The sequence below is a fragment of the Ictidomys tridecemlineatus genome, chromosome 8 (genome assembly GCF_052094955.1).
Source record: "Ictidomys tridecemlineatus isolate mIctTri1 chromosome 8, mIctTri1.hap1, whole genome shotgun sequence".
NCBI lineage: Eukaryota > Metazoa > Chordata > Mammalia > Rodentia > Sciuridae > Ictidomys > Ictidomys tridecemlineatus.
This window is the reverse complement of record NC_135484.1, coordinates 54,006,871-54,022,445: the sequence shown is the minus strand read 5'-3', so window position 1 is coordinate 54,022,445 and position 15,575 is coordinate 54,006,871. Positions and strand designations below refer to the sequence as shown.

The 15,575-nt window shown below is 36.6% G+C and overlaps 1 protein-coding gene across 2 annotated transcripts; it reads right to left on the bottom strand.

Annotated features, from left to right (window-relative positions):
• Positions 1–287: 287 nt before the first annotated feature.
• On the bottom strand, positions 288–15,192 carry Cd164 (CD164 molecule). Of its 2 annotated transcripts, none has more exons than XM_078019517.1 (6): positions 14,799–15,192; positions 12,109–12,195; positions 10,064–10,138; positions 8,484–8,519; positions 4,370–4,426; positions 288–2,817 (listed from the first exon to the last, which is right to left on the bottom strand). In XM_078019517.1, exons 1-6 carry the CDS (start codon positions 14,974–14,976, stop codon positions 2,651–2,653), a joined length of 600 nt encoding a protein of 199 aa, XP_077875643.1. In that variant the 5' UTR covers positions 14,977–15,192; the 3' UTR covers positions 288–2,650. The 2 variants fall into 2 exon arrangements, with proteins under 2 accessions (XP_077875643.1, XP_077875642.1); XM_078019516.1 differs by having other exon boundaries at positions 12,109–12,198; positions 14,799–15,148.
• Positions 15,193–15,575: the final 383 nt, after the last annotated feature.

The window sequence follows — 15,575 nt, the reverse complement described above, 5'->3', positions numbered from 1 at the left end:
TATGAGATAAAAAACATAATGGTATTCTTGTCATAACTTCCTGGTAAACTTGGAGCTTCATTTCTATTATTTGTATAAGACCAATTTAACTGTCAATCCCATCTTCCAACTACCATTTTTAAAGCTCTGTCCAATGACCAATTAACATTTTAGTTATCTGCTGGCCCACAGAAGCAATACAGACTAGACTATCCCCAACAGCATTAAATTGAATTAAATTAACTGAGCATTAAATTTCATAATCAAAATCCAACAATACACTCCAGTCAATAAAAAGGAGACAAAAATCAATAAACACGTAGATTTATTTTAAATCAGTTTGGTACATGATACAGATTGGTTTTGCAGTTTAAAATGAACTGAAATAGAAATTTCTAAATACAGCAGTGTCTGCCTGTGCAACAAATATCTATAAAGTAAAATAAGGCATTTGATAGACCTACATCTGCATGAACAAATCAGATGAAAAATCTGAGAAGATTTCATAATATACCTTCTGGATTAAAAAAACCCAAAAATTATTAATGGCTCAAGATACTACATTGCTAAAGGAAGGGGGTGGGGGAGTCAGAAAAGGCTGAGTTCTGTTCCTAGAGCTCATCTGTAGACTTGCAAAATCTAACAACATTATGCTTTTGTTGTTAGAGGAGTGCTCAAAATTATAGAAGCTTCAAATCAAGTCATATTTTCACAAAGTTGCTACATATGCTGAAATTAACGTGTGGCAAGGTTATTCCAGGCAAATGATCATTATACACCGTAGCTAGTTTTTGCCACCTTGTGAGGAATGGGATTCTGTGAATTTTTCAAATGAATTCTACAGCACTCACTAAAAACTAACAGCCATGGCACCATAATAAATTTTGTGAGGTACCTAAATATTACTACTAATGGAAACACAAAAATGTGAGGTAATCTACCTTTTTCCAAAAAATCTTTGAAGCCAGAGATTTTAAACAATTAAGGCACTTGAAAATATTAGGTATATGTACAAATGTGCAAGTAAAACAAACTTCAGCTGTACCAACAAGTGACCAAAAAAAAAAAAAAAAAAAGCCCAGTAACTCTTCATTTTAAGAACCTTTAATATAATGACCTAAATACAAGTTTTGGTTTATGAAATGAACAAAGGCATTTGTCATTTCCCTATAAACTATTGAAAATCAAGTGCTAAACTCAGCCACTAAAGGCTTAAAAAGAAACACACTTAAATGACCTAAAAAAGCAAAAGCCCATTTTAAACTAATTAAAGCCTCTGAACTAATCCAATGTGTCAAAGAAAAGGGATAAGCAACCCTCTAAAAGTAAGAAAACTAGTGCTTAAGAAACTGTAGAAACAAAAAATATGTATGCTTATTTATATTATGGGAGTTGAAACAAAGAAAGAAGGAGAAGAGGAGGGGGAAAAGTGGAAGTACAGTCTACACATCTAGGGCAAGCATCATTAAAAATCTATAGTAATCTGATAAAAAATCCTTAGATTTTCCGAAATTATACTGATCACATCTGCCATCTGAAAACTTAAAATGATTGTCTTATTTAAAGAGCTAATAAATGATTCTTTCTTTTTTACTTCATGAAAGTAGTTACTTTTCAGGTAAGCTTGGTATAAATCTTTTCAAGGTTCATAGTGTTAAGATATTTTTTTGAACACAAAGGAAACATAATTTTATCACAATTCTTTTCAACAGCCCAAAGAAAAATGTTGTGAAATTCAATGAGAAGCTTTTAAACTTTGTAAAATAGTAATTAGCATTAAGTTTCTCAGCTCTGGGGAAAAAAAATAGGTATGCTTTTAATTTAAATATTAACAATATGATATCTAAAAGCAGGTTTACTACTGCTTACATCAACAGTTACAATCTCAAAACCGACTTTTATCTTCCTTAATATCAAAGAACAAATCACAGATTTTAAGTTCAGCCTACTTTTCAGTCTGTCTTTTAAGGCACTGTTCTTTATTTTCTCAGTGATATAAGGTGCTTTTTTAAGTATGAATAATATCCTGTTAAACATTAATGGTCTGTATCCTTTCCATTCATTTCTTTAAATCTGGAATGTAATTCCCCATGTAGCATGTTATTTCTAATGTAGAAAAAAATAACTTATCAAGCACAAAATTTTACTCTATGGATACAGTTTAGTACTACTAAATTAATAAATTTATTCCATCTTTGAAATGATAGCCAAAAATCCACTGATTTGATGCTCATTTGGCACACCTTCTCAATTCTGGCCACTAAATTACATCTTGAATTAGCATAAAAATAATGCAGCTTTCAGGCTTTAAGATAACTAAACTTAAACTGCCAAGAGTCAGGAGATTGTCTGCACCAGACAACATTCTCCATCACTTATAGAAAGTTACATTTGGCATGAACAGAAACATAATCCCACAGCAGCAGCCATTGAAAATAAAAGACGACAGCCACAAGGATTCATGCAGAATATTTTTTAAATATTCCTGTTAAGTAAAACATTAACTGATTTTTCTTCAGGGATGATGTTCCAAAATATCCTATATGCATCCTTTGGAAATTTAAAGATCCTGGAATAGTGTCTTCCATGGAGGACTTCTTGTAAGATAGTATTTTGGTTTCAGTGAGTTACACAAATGAACTGCCAGTCCTTGTTAATCTAATGGGTCTGCTTACAAAGTATGGTAATTTCGTTCTTTAGATTTGCAGAACTTATAGAGAAAGAAAATTACAGCCTGCACGCCCAAAACAAGGACTATTCCTCCGATGAAACTGGCTGCATCAAAGGTAGACTTCCGTGCAGGTTGTGAGGTTGGAGCCAAAGTGGTATTTGTTGCATCTGATATGATAAAAGAAATAACAATCCTTAGCAAGTCTTGTGATCCTCTAACATAATTACAAGACCCACCTGAGCTTCTGTTTGGCCATGTCAAATTCCATAAAGCATTTTCTTTCAGGTCAAATCTGTACACTAGAACTTATCTCTAACTGAGGAAGACAACTACTTTTCAATTCCATTCATTCTGTCCATAGATATCAAGCGGTTATGCTGCTATATAATGCTTCAAATATGAAAAAACATAAAATCATTAATTTTTCTGGTATATAAATTGTGCCCTGGTAACTTTAAATACTTTCAAAATATACAATAATTTTTGTTAGACAATATTTTTTGGCTAATTGCTTGAGTAAATACTAATGTTTTCGTTAAAAATTCATGATATTTGAGTTTTACTACCTATTACAAAGGTAAACAAAATTCAGTTCTGATTCTTCAAGTTATGAAAACCTAATTTATAATTTCAATAAGCAAAATAATTCATGAATAAAAGCATCTTAAATAACAGTTTTGCAATATAAGTATTACCAAGCCATAAGGAAAAAGAACATGAAAATCAGAATTTCTTTTAAAGGAATAAAATGTTTCAAGAGGAAACTGAAAAAAGTAGCATCCATTAAAAGCATTTCATACTCGAAATAAACTTTAATTTTTTCTTAAAATATCATAGGAAAACTGGTTCTTGTGGTTATGTAAGTTGGCCACTTTCAAAATTAATCACAACTGGGGACACAGCTCATTGATAGAGTACTTGCTTAGCATGCACAAGATACTGGATTCGATCCCTCGCACCAAAACAAAACAAAACCCAAAATTGATTACAACTGTTTTCTGTTTCTTGTGAAGACAGAATGCCCTCACTGAAACTGAAAGGAAGTATAAGCATGAAGCTTGAGGCATCACAAAAAACAGGTAAGATTTCTCAGCACCAAAACAGCAGTTTAGGCCAGATAGAGGGGTGCATGCCTATAATCCCAGCAACTGGGGAGGCTGAGGCCCTAAGTAACTTAGTGAGATCCTGCCTCAAAATAAAAAATAAAATGGGCTGGGGATATAGCTCAGTAATAAAGTGCCTCTAGGTTAAATTCCCTGGACAAAAAAAAAGTTCAAAACAGCAGTTTAAAAGGTGGTTAAGAAAAAACAGCAAGGTGCATAACCAGTAGTGATTGTGGCTTTTTAGACCACTCTTAGTAAAAATAATAGTGCTGTATAATCACTTAAATTGTGATGGTCTAATATAGCACACAAACAATCCCTTCAATTAACTGGTAGCTACAAATCAGATTTCACAACTTTTTAAGTTATACTGAAAAGTTTTGGAAAACATTATTATTAATTCTTACAGTGTCAGGCCAAATGTTGATTAATCATTTAGAAACTTGAAGAGGATTCCCAGTAGAGCTATCATCATTGCTTAAACAGCTGATTACTGTGGCCCTTTAGTTAAGAGATGAGTTTCAATCCATAAAACTGAAAACTGATGGCAAAAAAAGTGAAAAGCAACATTGTATACACACCTAACATCACTATTAGTTTAAAAAGCTTCAATTACCTGATGTGGTAACTGTGGTGGAATATGTAGAAGAGGAAGGCAGAGTTGTGACTTTAGCTGGAAGGAAAACAAAACATATTAAAAAAACACACAAAAACCAAAAAACTTTTTTCTAAATTCCCAATTGTCTAACATCTACCTCTTAAAAGTAATGCTACCAATTTCAAAATGCTTTCAATTCTTTGACAATAGAAGCCTAATTTCAGTTAAAGGTTTACTAACAAATCTATCCATCCAAGAAAACTAGCATTTAAATGAATTTGAAAACATCCAGTAATCATAAAATTGTATTTAAGTTAAAACCTATGTATGTATGAGTATAAAATACATCAAGTTTGCAAAAAGACAAAGGGCAAGAATACTTAGGAGAGGGAATTAAGAGGTTCTTTGAAAATAATCTTGCTTCTACGACAAAAACTATTAATCATGGTAAGAAATAACCGCAATCTAGTATTTCTTATGTAGGAACCAAGATTTGCCTCTTCACTTCAGGGGTTTACAAACCTTTCTTAAGGAGCAGATAGTAAATATTTGAGTCCTTGTGCACCGTGTAACACAAAACAGCCTAAGACAACATGCAAATCAATGAGCATGTTGGGATCCAATAAAGCTTTATTTGTAAGAACAGGTGCCCTTGTTGCCCAAATTTAGAAAGAGCTCAAGGGTAAGCTATGGTCTATCATACTGCCGGAGACCAAAATACTACTTGATGACGTCTCTAAAAAAATGTACTGAGAAGAATTAGTTCGGATATAAAATTGTTTCAGGAACTTAAGTACCCTATTAAGTGAACTTCAAACTACTAATGCCTATTACCAAGTACCATCAACAAAGGTGCACATACCAATACTAGAAAGGAAGAACTGAACATAATTCATGAAAATTAACATTTTCTTAAGAGTCAAATGACTCAAGAGCTCCGAAAGGTTGTCAAAGCTCACTGGACCACTTGTGAAGTTGTCTTTAAAAAAAGTTAGGGTTCAATTTCATTTTTTTGGAAAGAAGGTAAAACTCTAGGCAAAGGCTACAGGAATAAGAGTTCCTTATCATGTCCCAAGAAATGTTGTTAGGCTTCATGATATAGGGGCTTCAAGATGAAGATGTGCTTACATGCTGGGCAGCTAAGGATGATCTGGAGGGCAGATGAGGAAGATCCATTACACGAGGCTTATGTTTTTTAAAAATGTAAGGGACTATAGTTTTTGCACTGTTTCAGAAAAGGATTTCACAACTAAAGAAAATATGACATCAAAATGCTCCCTTCTTTTAAAATATATAAACTGGGATGAAAAGATAAATAAACAAACTGGGATGTATGGCAGTTTGGAATTTTCCTATCTTTTATTCATGTGTCCCTCTCCATCTCAGAGAATAAAGTTCATAAATACTGGAACGGGTTTTGGTACTGATATTCTACTGTTTGGCACTGAGAAAGTATGATTCTCACTTAACACTTTCAGGGCATAAAGACTGCATCCTGATAGCAACATGTATATTTCATTGACAAATGCTTGGGTATCATAATCTAATCATTGAAATTTCACACTATACCCCACAAATACGGACATTTCAAGTTGGTTAAAAATATGTTCTTTTTTTTTTAAAAAAGAACAATAACTGAATAGACTTCAAAGGGATATGCTTAATCCATAAAAGGAGTGTCAAATACATGTTGATGAAACAGAAATGAGGGCTGGGGATGTGGCTCAAGCGGTAGCGCGCTCGCCTAGCATGCGTGCGGCCCGGGTTCGATCCTCAGCACCACATACCAACAAAGATGTTGTGTCCACCGAGAACTAAAAAATAAATATTAAAAAATTCTCTCTCTCTCTCTCTCTTTAAAAAAAAAGAAAGAGATTGTACGTAAAAAAAAAAGAAACAGAAATGAAGCAATTTTTTATTGTATTATATTATCTTTTAAAAACAACCAAAAATTTCTCAATAGGAATAATTATCTCCCAAATTCCACCCATAAGAGGAAGCTCTGTACTTGAAGAGTAATTATAAACCAAGAGTGGGCTTGACAGCTTCAAAACAAAGAATATCACTAAAAGGTACAGAAGTAGAGAGACCAGGTCTCTCACACAGGCAGATTTTTCATATCCCAAGGTTAACAGGATCCTAGAAGGTTAAGGTGTGCTAATTTTTACAGAACCACAAGTAAACAGGGAGTTTAATTAATGTTTCTGAAAGCTCTAGCCAAGTTTCTTTCACTAGTAATGATACTAAGAGAAACTAGTAGATGATTGCTAGTCCCACGGATGGGTATGTTCATACACACTTGTAGCTTTTCTGTTCTTGCCTGGAGCAATGCTGTATACACTTTTATCCAACTTGCTCTTAACTGAACAATTATCTCATTTCTCCATTTTTTTTGAGGGGGGGGGGACCTGGGAATTGAACCCAGGGGTGCTTAACCACTGGGCTACAACCCCTCCCCCAAGCCCTTTTTATTTTGAGACAGCGTCTCATTAAGTTGTTGAAATCCTCACTAAGTTGTGAGGCTGGCTTTGAACCTGCTATCCTCCTGCGTCAGCCTCCTGACTGTGAACATCTTAGAGAGAAATATCTGGTCTTATTTCTGACAGGGCTGATACTTATATAGGATTCCTAGATTAGAAGGTATGGTCATTTTAAGGCTAATTATTATATCCTTCAAGCTTTTTGTTAATTTGTATGTCTTTTATATAACCAAAACAAATGAACAATAAAAGGCTTTACAAATTAAAGATGTTATAACTTCTTTTCAATCTTAAAACACCTTTACTAATTTTGTTTGACAATGTTAAGGGGAAAAAAAAAATCAGCAAATTTGCTATTTGACTTTCACGATCTGCTCTCGAACATGGTAAAACATTCTTTTTTGGATATAAGCAAAACATTTACACATTTTTAATTTTGAGAACAGTACTATGTTGATAATATTTACAAAATAAGGCAATACTTAGGGAATACGCATCTATTGATCTACTATATATTCTTAAAAACAACAAAAGCTGGACACAGTGGCACATGCCTGTAATTCCAGCAATCTGAGAGGCTGAGGCAAAAGGATTGAAAATTCTACATTGTTTTAGGCAATTCAGTAATATCCTGTCTCAAATAAAAAATTTGGGTTGGGGATATAGCTCAGTGGTAGAGCTGCCCTGGGTTCGTATCCCAGTACCTGGAGTTGGAGGGTTGGGGTAGGGAACACCACCATAAAACAAAAACTTCATAGTGGTGATAAAGAGAATTTAGAAAATACAATGAAGATATATCTCCAAAATAATCTGGTCATTCCATTGTTAAAATAGATATTATTTGTACTGGAGGGGTATTATAATTAACCCAACTGCATACTTTCCACACACACACAAAAAAAAATCAAGTTTTCTTTGCAGCACTGTTTCCTTAACTATCTCATAATTTACCTCTTGCTCCCTTTAGCAGAAGCAATATACACAAAACCACGGAAAGAGACCTCCTAAGGATTTTCAATTAGTAAGCACCAACTGATGGCTATTTTCTGTAAGCAAACTCTGGCCTCCTCCTAGCCTAAAGAACCAAAGACAGATAAAACAAGAGCCCATCCATGGTAGTTCACAGGAGGACCCAGGGTGAAGCAAGCTGCAAAGAAACTACATTAAGAGCAGATTCATAGGAGAAATTAAATGAACCCAAGTGCTTTGGGGAAAATTGTCTCCTCTTATTTTCCTTCCTGTGCTTATATTGCAAGTATATGAGCATACCATCCACTTCATAACAAGTATATTTACTTAAACACACAGAAAAGATAGGAAGAAATTAATCACTGAAAATTTTCTGGTGTATCTCTGGATGACTGTGGAGATTTAAACTTCCTTTGCATTCCTGTATTTTTCAAGATATCTACAACATCCATAAAATGTATGGATAGCAAATCTAATAAGATTCACTGTATGTAGAACACTGGAGCAATATGTTACTGTCACAAACAGTACATATTTATGTAGTTATTATGGTCCAACACTAAATAAATCTTTAAAATTATACTAACAACTTTTAGGTATTTAATTATTAAAAAGTTACCCATCAAGAGAGTTTAAAAAACCTGAAAGATGAAGTCAGAAAAGAATCAATCATCTTGAATTACCTGTAGAATTAGTTGGCACTGGAGTCGTAGTAGGCACTATAAAAATAAAAAACAATATACTTCAAAGTTGTCTAAAATATTATAATCTTAACACAATTTTACAATCTGCAATTTAAATATGTTTTTACAATATAAATACAACTAGAAAAGAATGACCATTTCCCCCGCCTAATACCACTATCCTCTTCTTTACAAATAGAACCACCATTTCTTAGCCTCTCCTGCCACTAAGTAACCAACTTCTACCAAGCACCTTTAATTAAGGTAGATACAGGCTCTCATTTTCCTTCCCCTTTTCTGGTAGCAGAAAAATTAACATGATAGCTAGAATATGAGCACTGACCTTGAGGAATGACAGAGTGAAAACTAAAATGAATGTGGGTCCCTAATGGCTGTCACTCTAGACCTCTAACTGCACTCTAGTCCAGACTTCCTTTACATCAGAGAAAAAAATTTGTCCCTGCTTAAACCACTATAATTTGATGGGATTATGTCCCAGAGAGCAAAACATAGTTCTAACTACTACATTATCAAATAAATGTTACCTTTTCAATTTTTCTTTAAATTGATTGTTTAAAAAATATTTTACTTAAGAAAAAAAAATACTTTATTTAATCTTGTCTCCAAGCAGTTTATGAAATCAAAGGCTTGACAATTCGTTTTTTCTAATACACATTAAAATAATTATTAAAATGTATGTATGTGCGCATCCCACCTAATCTACATTTTACAGAGTAAAACACACCTAATGCTAATGAAAGCCCCAGTTATAAAATTCATGTTGTGATGGGGAAATCCTGTCAAAGACTGTCTGTGAAGGTTACTGACACACTCCACAAAATTAATTATCTATGTGCCAAATTAGGAATCTTTCCCATTAATTTATACTCTTTTTAAAAGAACAGCTGTTTCAGTTGGGCACTGTGGTGCACAACTGTAATCCTAGCAGCTAGGAGGCTGAGGCAGAAAGATAGTGAGTTCAAAGCCAGCCTCAGCAAAAAGTAAGCTGCTAAGCAACTTAGTGAGACCCTGTCTCTAAATAAAATATAAAATAGGGCTAGAGATTGTGGCTCAATGGTTGAGTGGCTCCATGACAGAGTGCCCCTGATACAAAAAAAAAAAAACAACAACAAAACCCCAAAACAAACAGCTGTTTCAACTACGAATTTTAATGATTTGCAGGGCAAAGAAAAATCAAGTTCTTCAAAGTAAAACTGTAAAAAGATGAACACAGAAGTTTATTTAATCATAATACAAACTATGCTGGAGACTAAAATGTGACATTACTAGAGCCTACAAAATACAAATAAAGATGGGGTGGCTAAACTTCAGTGAATTCCAGGGGAGAGGGGACAAAAGAAAAAGAGTAAAAATATCTATACACTTATATCACTCCAAAGTATAGTTATGTCATTAAAGCTTCAAAGTACCATTTCATCAATCAATATGAATATGCCATTTATAACCAAATTTCTAATATTAGAATTATAGCAATGCTAACAAAACATTGAAACAAGGCTTTGAGATAATCATTTATCCCGCTGTGGCCATTATCCCCAGCAGACAACGTGAAGACTTACCAGAACAGAAATCAGTGCTGTTCCCCACGCTACAATTACTAACTGTTGGGTTATATGAACAGTAGCTCTTATTTGCTATGGAAAAAAGAGACAAAAAGCACCAGTTACTCACATCTTTGAATTTGCTACTAAGCTCCGTAAGAAATCAAAATCCTGACATAAATACTTTAAAAGTCCACAGACTAATAAATACTATTTTCCATTTCTAATTTTCTTAGAGATACGACACAGGATCCCTCCAAATTTCACCCTTTTTAAAAATCTTCAGGAGTATACAGATAAATCTGAAACAATTAGATCTCAGAATTGTGATACAAACTACTACACAATCAATAGAGACAGTCAGAAATCTACGAAAGAGGATGGAGTTGGTAAGACGTTGTCAAGGTCTTTTAATAAAGGATTAAGTAAACAGGAGGTGCTCCATAGCAGCAAGGGAACCTCTGTTCCAGCCCTCCCCACTTTACTCCTTTGTAATGTCTTTCTCTGGTACTGGAGATTGAAACAAGGGCCCTGCCCAAGACAAGCTAGACAAGTGCTCTTTTAGTGAGTTACATCCCCAGCCCCTTCTATACTTTTTTTAAAAATATTTTTTTAATTGTAGGTGGACACAATATTTTTATTTTTGCTTATTCATTTTTATGTGGTGCTGAGGATTGAACCCAGGGTCTCACACTTGGGAGGCAAGCACTCTATCTACCACTGAGCTACAATCCCGGCCCCACTTCTGTACTCCCTAACATAGCTTTCCTGTATCGACAGACTTGGAGCAACAGGGGGCTGATTGCACTGTGAATGCCTATAATCCCACTTGGAAGGCTGATGCAGAAAGATTGTAAATCAGGGCCTAGCTTCAGCAACTTAGCCAGATCCTGTCTCAAAATAGATTTTTTTTTTAAATGTTGGGGATATAGCTTAGTGATAGAGCATATCAGAGCGTATTAGTACGTTCTAGGCCCTGGGTTCAATTCCTAGCATTTCTCTTTCTCTCTGTGTCACATACACACAGAGAGCAGGTACAACCTTGAATTTAATGTTATAATCTAAAGTGATTTACGTAACAAAAAAGTTAATTTAGCCCCAAATCAATACCTTAGTTTAAGATAGCTTTTTGAACTTTATGTGACATAAATTCTTCAACTATGAAATTTCCACTGAAGAATAAAGCAACGTAACATGCGATCTTTCATTAAAAAAAAAGAAAATGGCTGTTTTGTCGATAAGATAAAAATATGCAAGCTGGTCCAGTGGCACTTGCCTGTAATCCCAGATGCTCAGAGGTGAGATAGGAAAGAGGGTTTCGAGTTCAAAGTCAGCCTCAGCAATGGTTAGGCACTAAGCAACTCAGTGAGGCCCTGTCTCCACATAAAATACAAAATAGGACTGGGGATATGGCTCAGTGGTCATGTGATGCTGATTTCAATCCCCAGTACCCCCACACACAATAAATGGCAACCACATTTATACTAAAAAATAAAATAAATAATTAATGGGATAAATCCATGATTCTAGCAAAAATTTTATCCACATTTCAAGGTACTGCTACCTAGCTCTTTATTCCACAAATGTTCATAAAGTTAACTTAAGAGAACAAGAAACAATCAACTCTCTATTACTCTCTCATATCTAAGCATCCAACAAAGTTTCATAAGGTCTCTTTATAGTCACCTTGCAGGACATACACAGATACATCTCAGGTTTCAAAGAAAATTACAAAATTTTCACAGCTAATTCCAGCATAAATAGGCACCATATACAAAGACCTAAAATCTCTCTTCCTTTAAAAGCTATTGAGCTTTAATTATCAAGTTGAAGAAATCTACGGGGGTATGGAAAACAAGAGATTTTCAGAGGAGTGTTAAGCAACTGGCATTTTCAAGTATTGGATTTGCTAAATAAATAGTACACATTATAATAAATGATCTACAGGATCTTCAAATATTCAAGAATATACTGTAGTGGTTTTAAAAATGTTATATAACAAAAACAATTTTGCATTCTCAAAATTACAGCAACAACTCCCCACCCCCCACCAATTTTCTTACCTTCTTTACATTCTATCCAAGAGCAGGTGGTATTGTTAATGCTAACATTTACACAGGAAGCACAGCTGTTCTGTCTTTCACAGATTTCTTCTGGGGGTGGGGAAAGGAGAAGAAATGTATGAAATCAATGAACTGGTATCTAATTTGAGTTCCTTATCATCTTTAAAAAAACAAATGAACATTATATACAGTACCACAAATTAATAATTCAGAAAAACGGTAAAACTTTGTAAACTGGTATACTAAAAAATTTCAATTACATTAATGAAGCCATTAAGTTAACTCAAAAGAAGCACAATCTAGTGGGCCTGCTCACTATTGAGGTACCTATCAAACAATTCTTTTTCACAGGGCTACTATTTAAAAGATACCCACATTTATTCAGGGTTTCTTGAGGCATTTTAAGAAGCCGTTTAAAAAAAAAAAAAAAAGGCCGTTTTGTCAATAAGAAAAAAAAAATGCAGAACATTTTTTGGTGGCACTCGCCTGTAATCCCAGTTGCTCGGAGGGTGAGGTAGGAAAGAGTGTTCAAAGCTAGCCTCAGCAATGGTTAGGCACTAAGCAACTCAGTGAGGCTTTGTCTCCACATTAAATACAAAATAGGGCTGGGGATGTGGGAAAAAGGCTGTGAGACCAACATTAAGGAAACAGAAAAAAATTGCTGCCCTGAAACATCAAATGACACAGGAATTTTTAACAAATTATTTATTACAGATTAAACTGAAACTCTGCTGGTGCCATTCTGAAAACAACTTAATTTCCCAGAGATTCACAATTCAAAATGTGAATCCGCTGTTCACAGGGTTCTTCACTACTGGAAACAACAGCTCAAGAAGTTAGAAAGATGTTTGCCAAGAGTTTAAGTCAAATGGTCCAGAAATGAACTCCAAGGGTAATTACAATTAATGTCTGGATAAACAAATGGATTATAGTGGGCTTTATTATCTAGAAACTAGATGCCTCTAAGCTTTTTACTTTCCCCCTTGTCTAAAAATCAGCTCTGCAGAGGCACTGCCTTTCAATACATTATTTGCATTTATTGAAAACTAGGTGCCCTGGGTGTGGGGTGTTCACAAAGTAAAAATAAGTTCTTCACAACTATGCTACTTGCTTACCAACTGTTTAAAAAGCTTTTATGGTTAATGGTGGGAATAACAGAGTGAATGATATTCATATAATGAACTGAATGTGCTACCTTTCAGACTATGGCTTATCCAACTATGATTTCCAGAAAATACAAATTATCCCCTTTGCATGTATCTCAATCACACAAAAGAATTAACTTATTTCGAAGCATCTTTTTAAAAAAACAAAAAACAAACCACACACTAGTGAAACTGCCAAGTAGGCAGAATAAGAAAAAAAAAAGATCTGCTCTATCATCTCAAACATAGTGCTGTTAGAATTGTCAGTACTGCATTGCAATTTACTTTCCTCATTTAAAAACCTTTGTATTTTACCAAATCTGACTTTAACAACAAAAAAAGATGTTGATATTATCACATATTTCATTATATTAAAGTTTATAAGATATTAAAACTAGGGAAGACAATGTAGAACAGTATGATCAACATCACAGTAAGTCATTGCTTCAGCAATCCTTCGGTTAAGAAGCCAAGTTACCTATTTCTCCCGTATTAACTGGAATAACCAAATTTAGTAGACTACAGATTTTTAAACTCTAGTATTTTTTCAGCCTTGTTTATCTCAAATTTATCTCCTCCCTCTTTTTTGTGTAGTCACAGCATATGCCAACTTCAGGTTCAAATTCTGGGTATGCCTTAAATAATCCTACTTCACTAACAAAAACAGCTTTTTAAGGAAAGCTGTTCCTTGATGGGGCTTTCAGAAAATCTACAGATTGGGTTCCAATCCAACTCGGTCCCGGAGAGTTCCTGTATCTCGGTTTCTCCATCTAGCTCAGTATCAACACGCATCTTCTGGCTTCGCCTTAAGTATAAAAGACATCCATGCGAAACACGAAGTACTCGTGGGGTTCTTTTCTTCCTTTGCACGTAGTATGGAATGTGAACTTTTCACAAGTTACTACCTCAGATCTCAGCTACATCTCCTACTTACATTAGTTACACGGTCAGATCTCAACTAAGTCTCCTACCTATCTCAAAATCAAGGTGATGAAATTTCAGGAGACAATTTCGCAGATCCAAGTCTGAGACATGAATGCTTATTAACCTTTAAGTTTCTCTTCCCTCTTTCACCAATTTCTGGACAAATCTCTCTACGGAGAGAGGCCCTGGTGGGGGTGGGTTAAACGACTAGTTCCAAGGAGAGAGAAGTTCCGTCTCCCAGCCAACTTCGGAGGCGCGTCGCTTCGCCCCATCATCATGAAGCCCACAGTTGCCACCGCGCAAGGAAGCCACGTTTCCTCTTCCGAGCCTACGGTAAGGATGGGGATTACAAGGCACTTTTAAAAAGCACCTCTCCTTGCGACGCTTGGGAATCACAGCAGCCCAACGGCCGCCAGGGCCCTCCGATCTCCTTCCCGCCGGGCGTTCCCTACCCGCCCGGCCACACCGCGCCCGACCGCGACCGGACCTGGGCGGGCCGCCATGTTGCCGAAGTCGCCGCCGCCGCCCCCGGAGCGCTGTCCGCGGGGCCCCGGCTCCGTGCGTCCCGGAGAGGGCTCACTCCGCAGACGAAAGAGGGAAGCCCACTGGGCTGGCGCTCACCTGGTACTAGAGTGGTGACCGGCGAGGCAGGCGTCGCCGGCGTCGGGGCCACCTTGGTGGTTGCTGAAGAGTGTGGTTGAGTCTCTGTTGGAGTCACGAACGAGTTCTCCGAAGACAGCACGCAGACCACAGACAGGCAGGTGGCTGCCCAAAACAGACGGCTGGAGAACCCGAACATCGTGTCTTCTGCAGTGGCGTCCTGGAGAAAGCTGCAGCATACAACGCGCAGTCGGTCCGGTCCCTCAGTCCCCTGCGGCGCCGCCTCCAAGACTTCGCCCCCCTCGGGAGTGCGCTGGGGTCACGTGGGGAGCTTCAGACCACGGCGTGCGGGGCGAGCCGCAGCGGAGGCGGGGCGCGGGCGAGACCAACGGGAATTCTAGGGGGGAGCAGGGATGTTCAATGGAAGCGTCAGTGAGACCGTACTAAAGGGTGAAAACGGTCATGCGCAGAAAATCGTCTCCCTTATTTTCAGATTACCACACTGAATGCAATTGGTTTGTTTCTCATATGGAAGTCCTTCACTCTGGCTTGGATGGAACAACCCACGTGACGTGGCGAGCAGCGTCCACCTGAACGTCCTGCGAGGCGTCATTCCGTGGCCCCACGTGACCAGCTAGACCGCGCCTCCGAGATCCGAATTACCCGGCGGAAGTTGTTTGTCCCTTGCACGTGGAACTTGGATAAATTTGTGTTATATTCTGTACTGCCCCGTCACCAGAGTGCTAATGTGTGTCCTCAGAAGGAGCCGCGCTTAATTTCTTGATTGATTTTTGCTGG

What these genes read in the sequence shown, in the direction of transcription:
- Cd164 (XM_078019516.1), bottom strand. Translation starts at nt 14,976, where the DNA reads ATGTTCGGGTTCTCCAGCCGTCTGTTTTGGGCAGCCACCTGCCTGTCT. An exon ending in GGTCACCACTCTAGTACCAG is followed by an intron (nt 12,199 to 14,798) that starts GTGAGCGCCAGC and finishes CCCCACCCCCAG; the next exon opens with AAGAAATCTGTGAAAGACAG. An exon ending in CACCACAGTTACCACATCAG is followed by an intron (nt 2,818 to 4,369) that starts GTAATTGAAGCT and finishes TTATCATATCAG; the next exon opens with ATGCAACAAATACCACTTTG.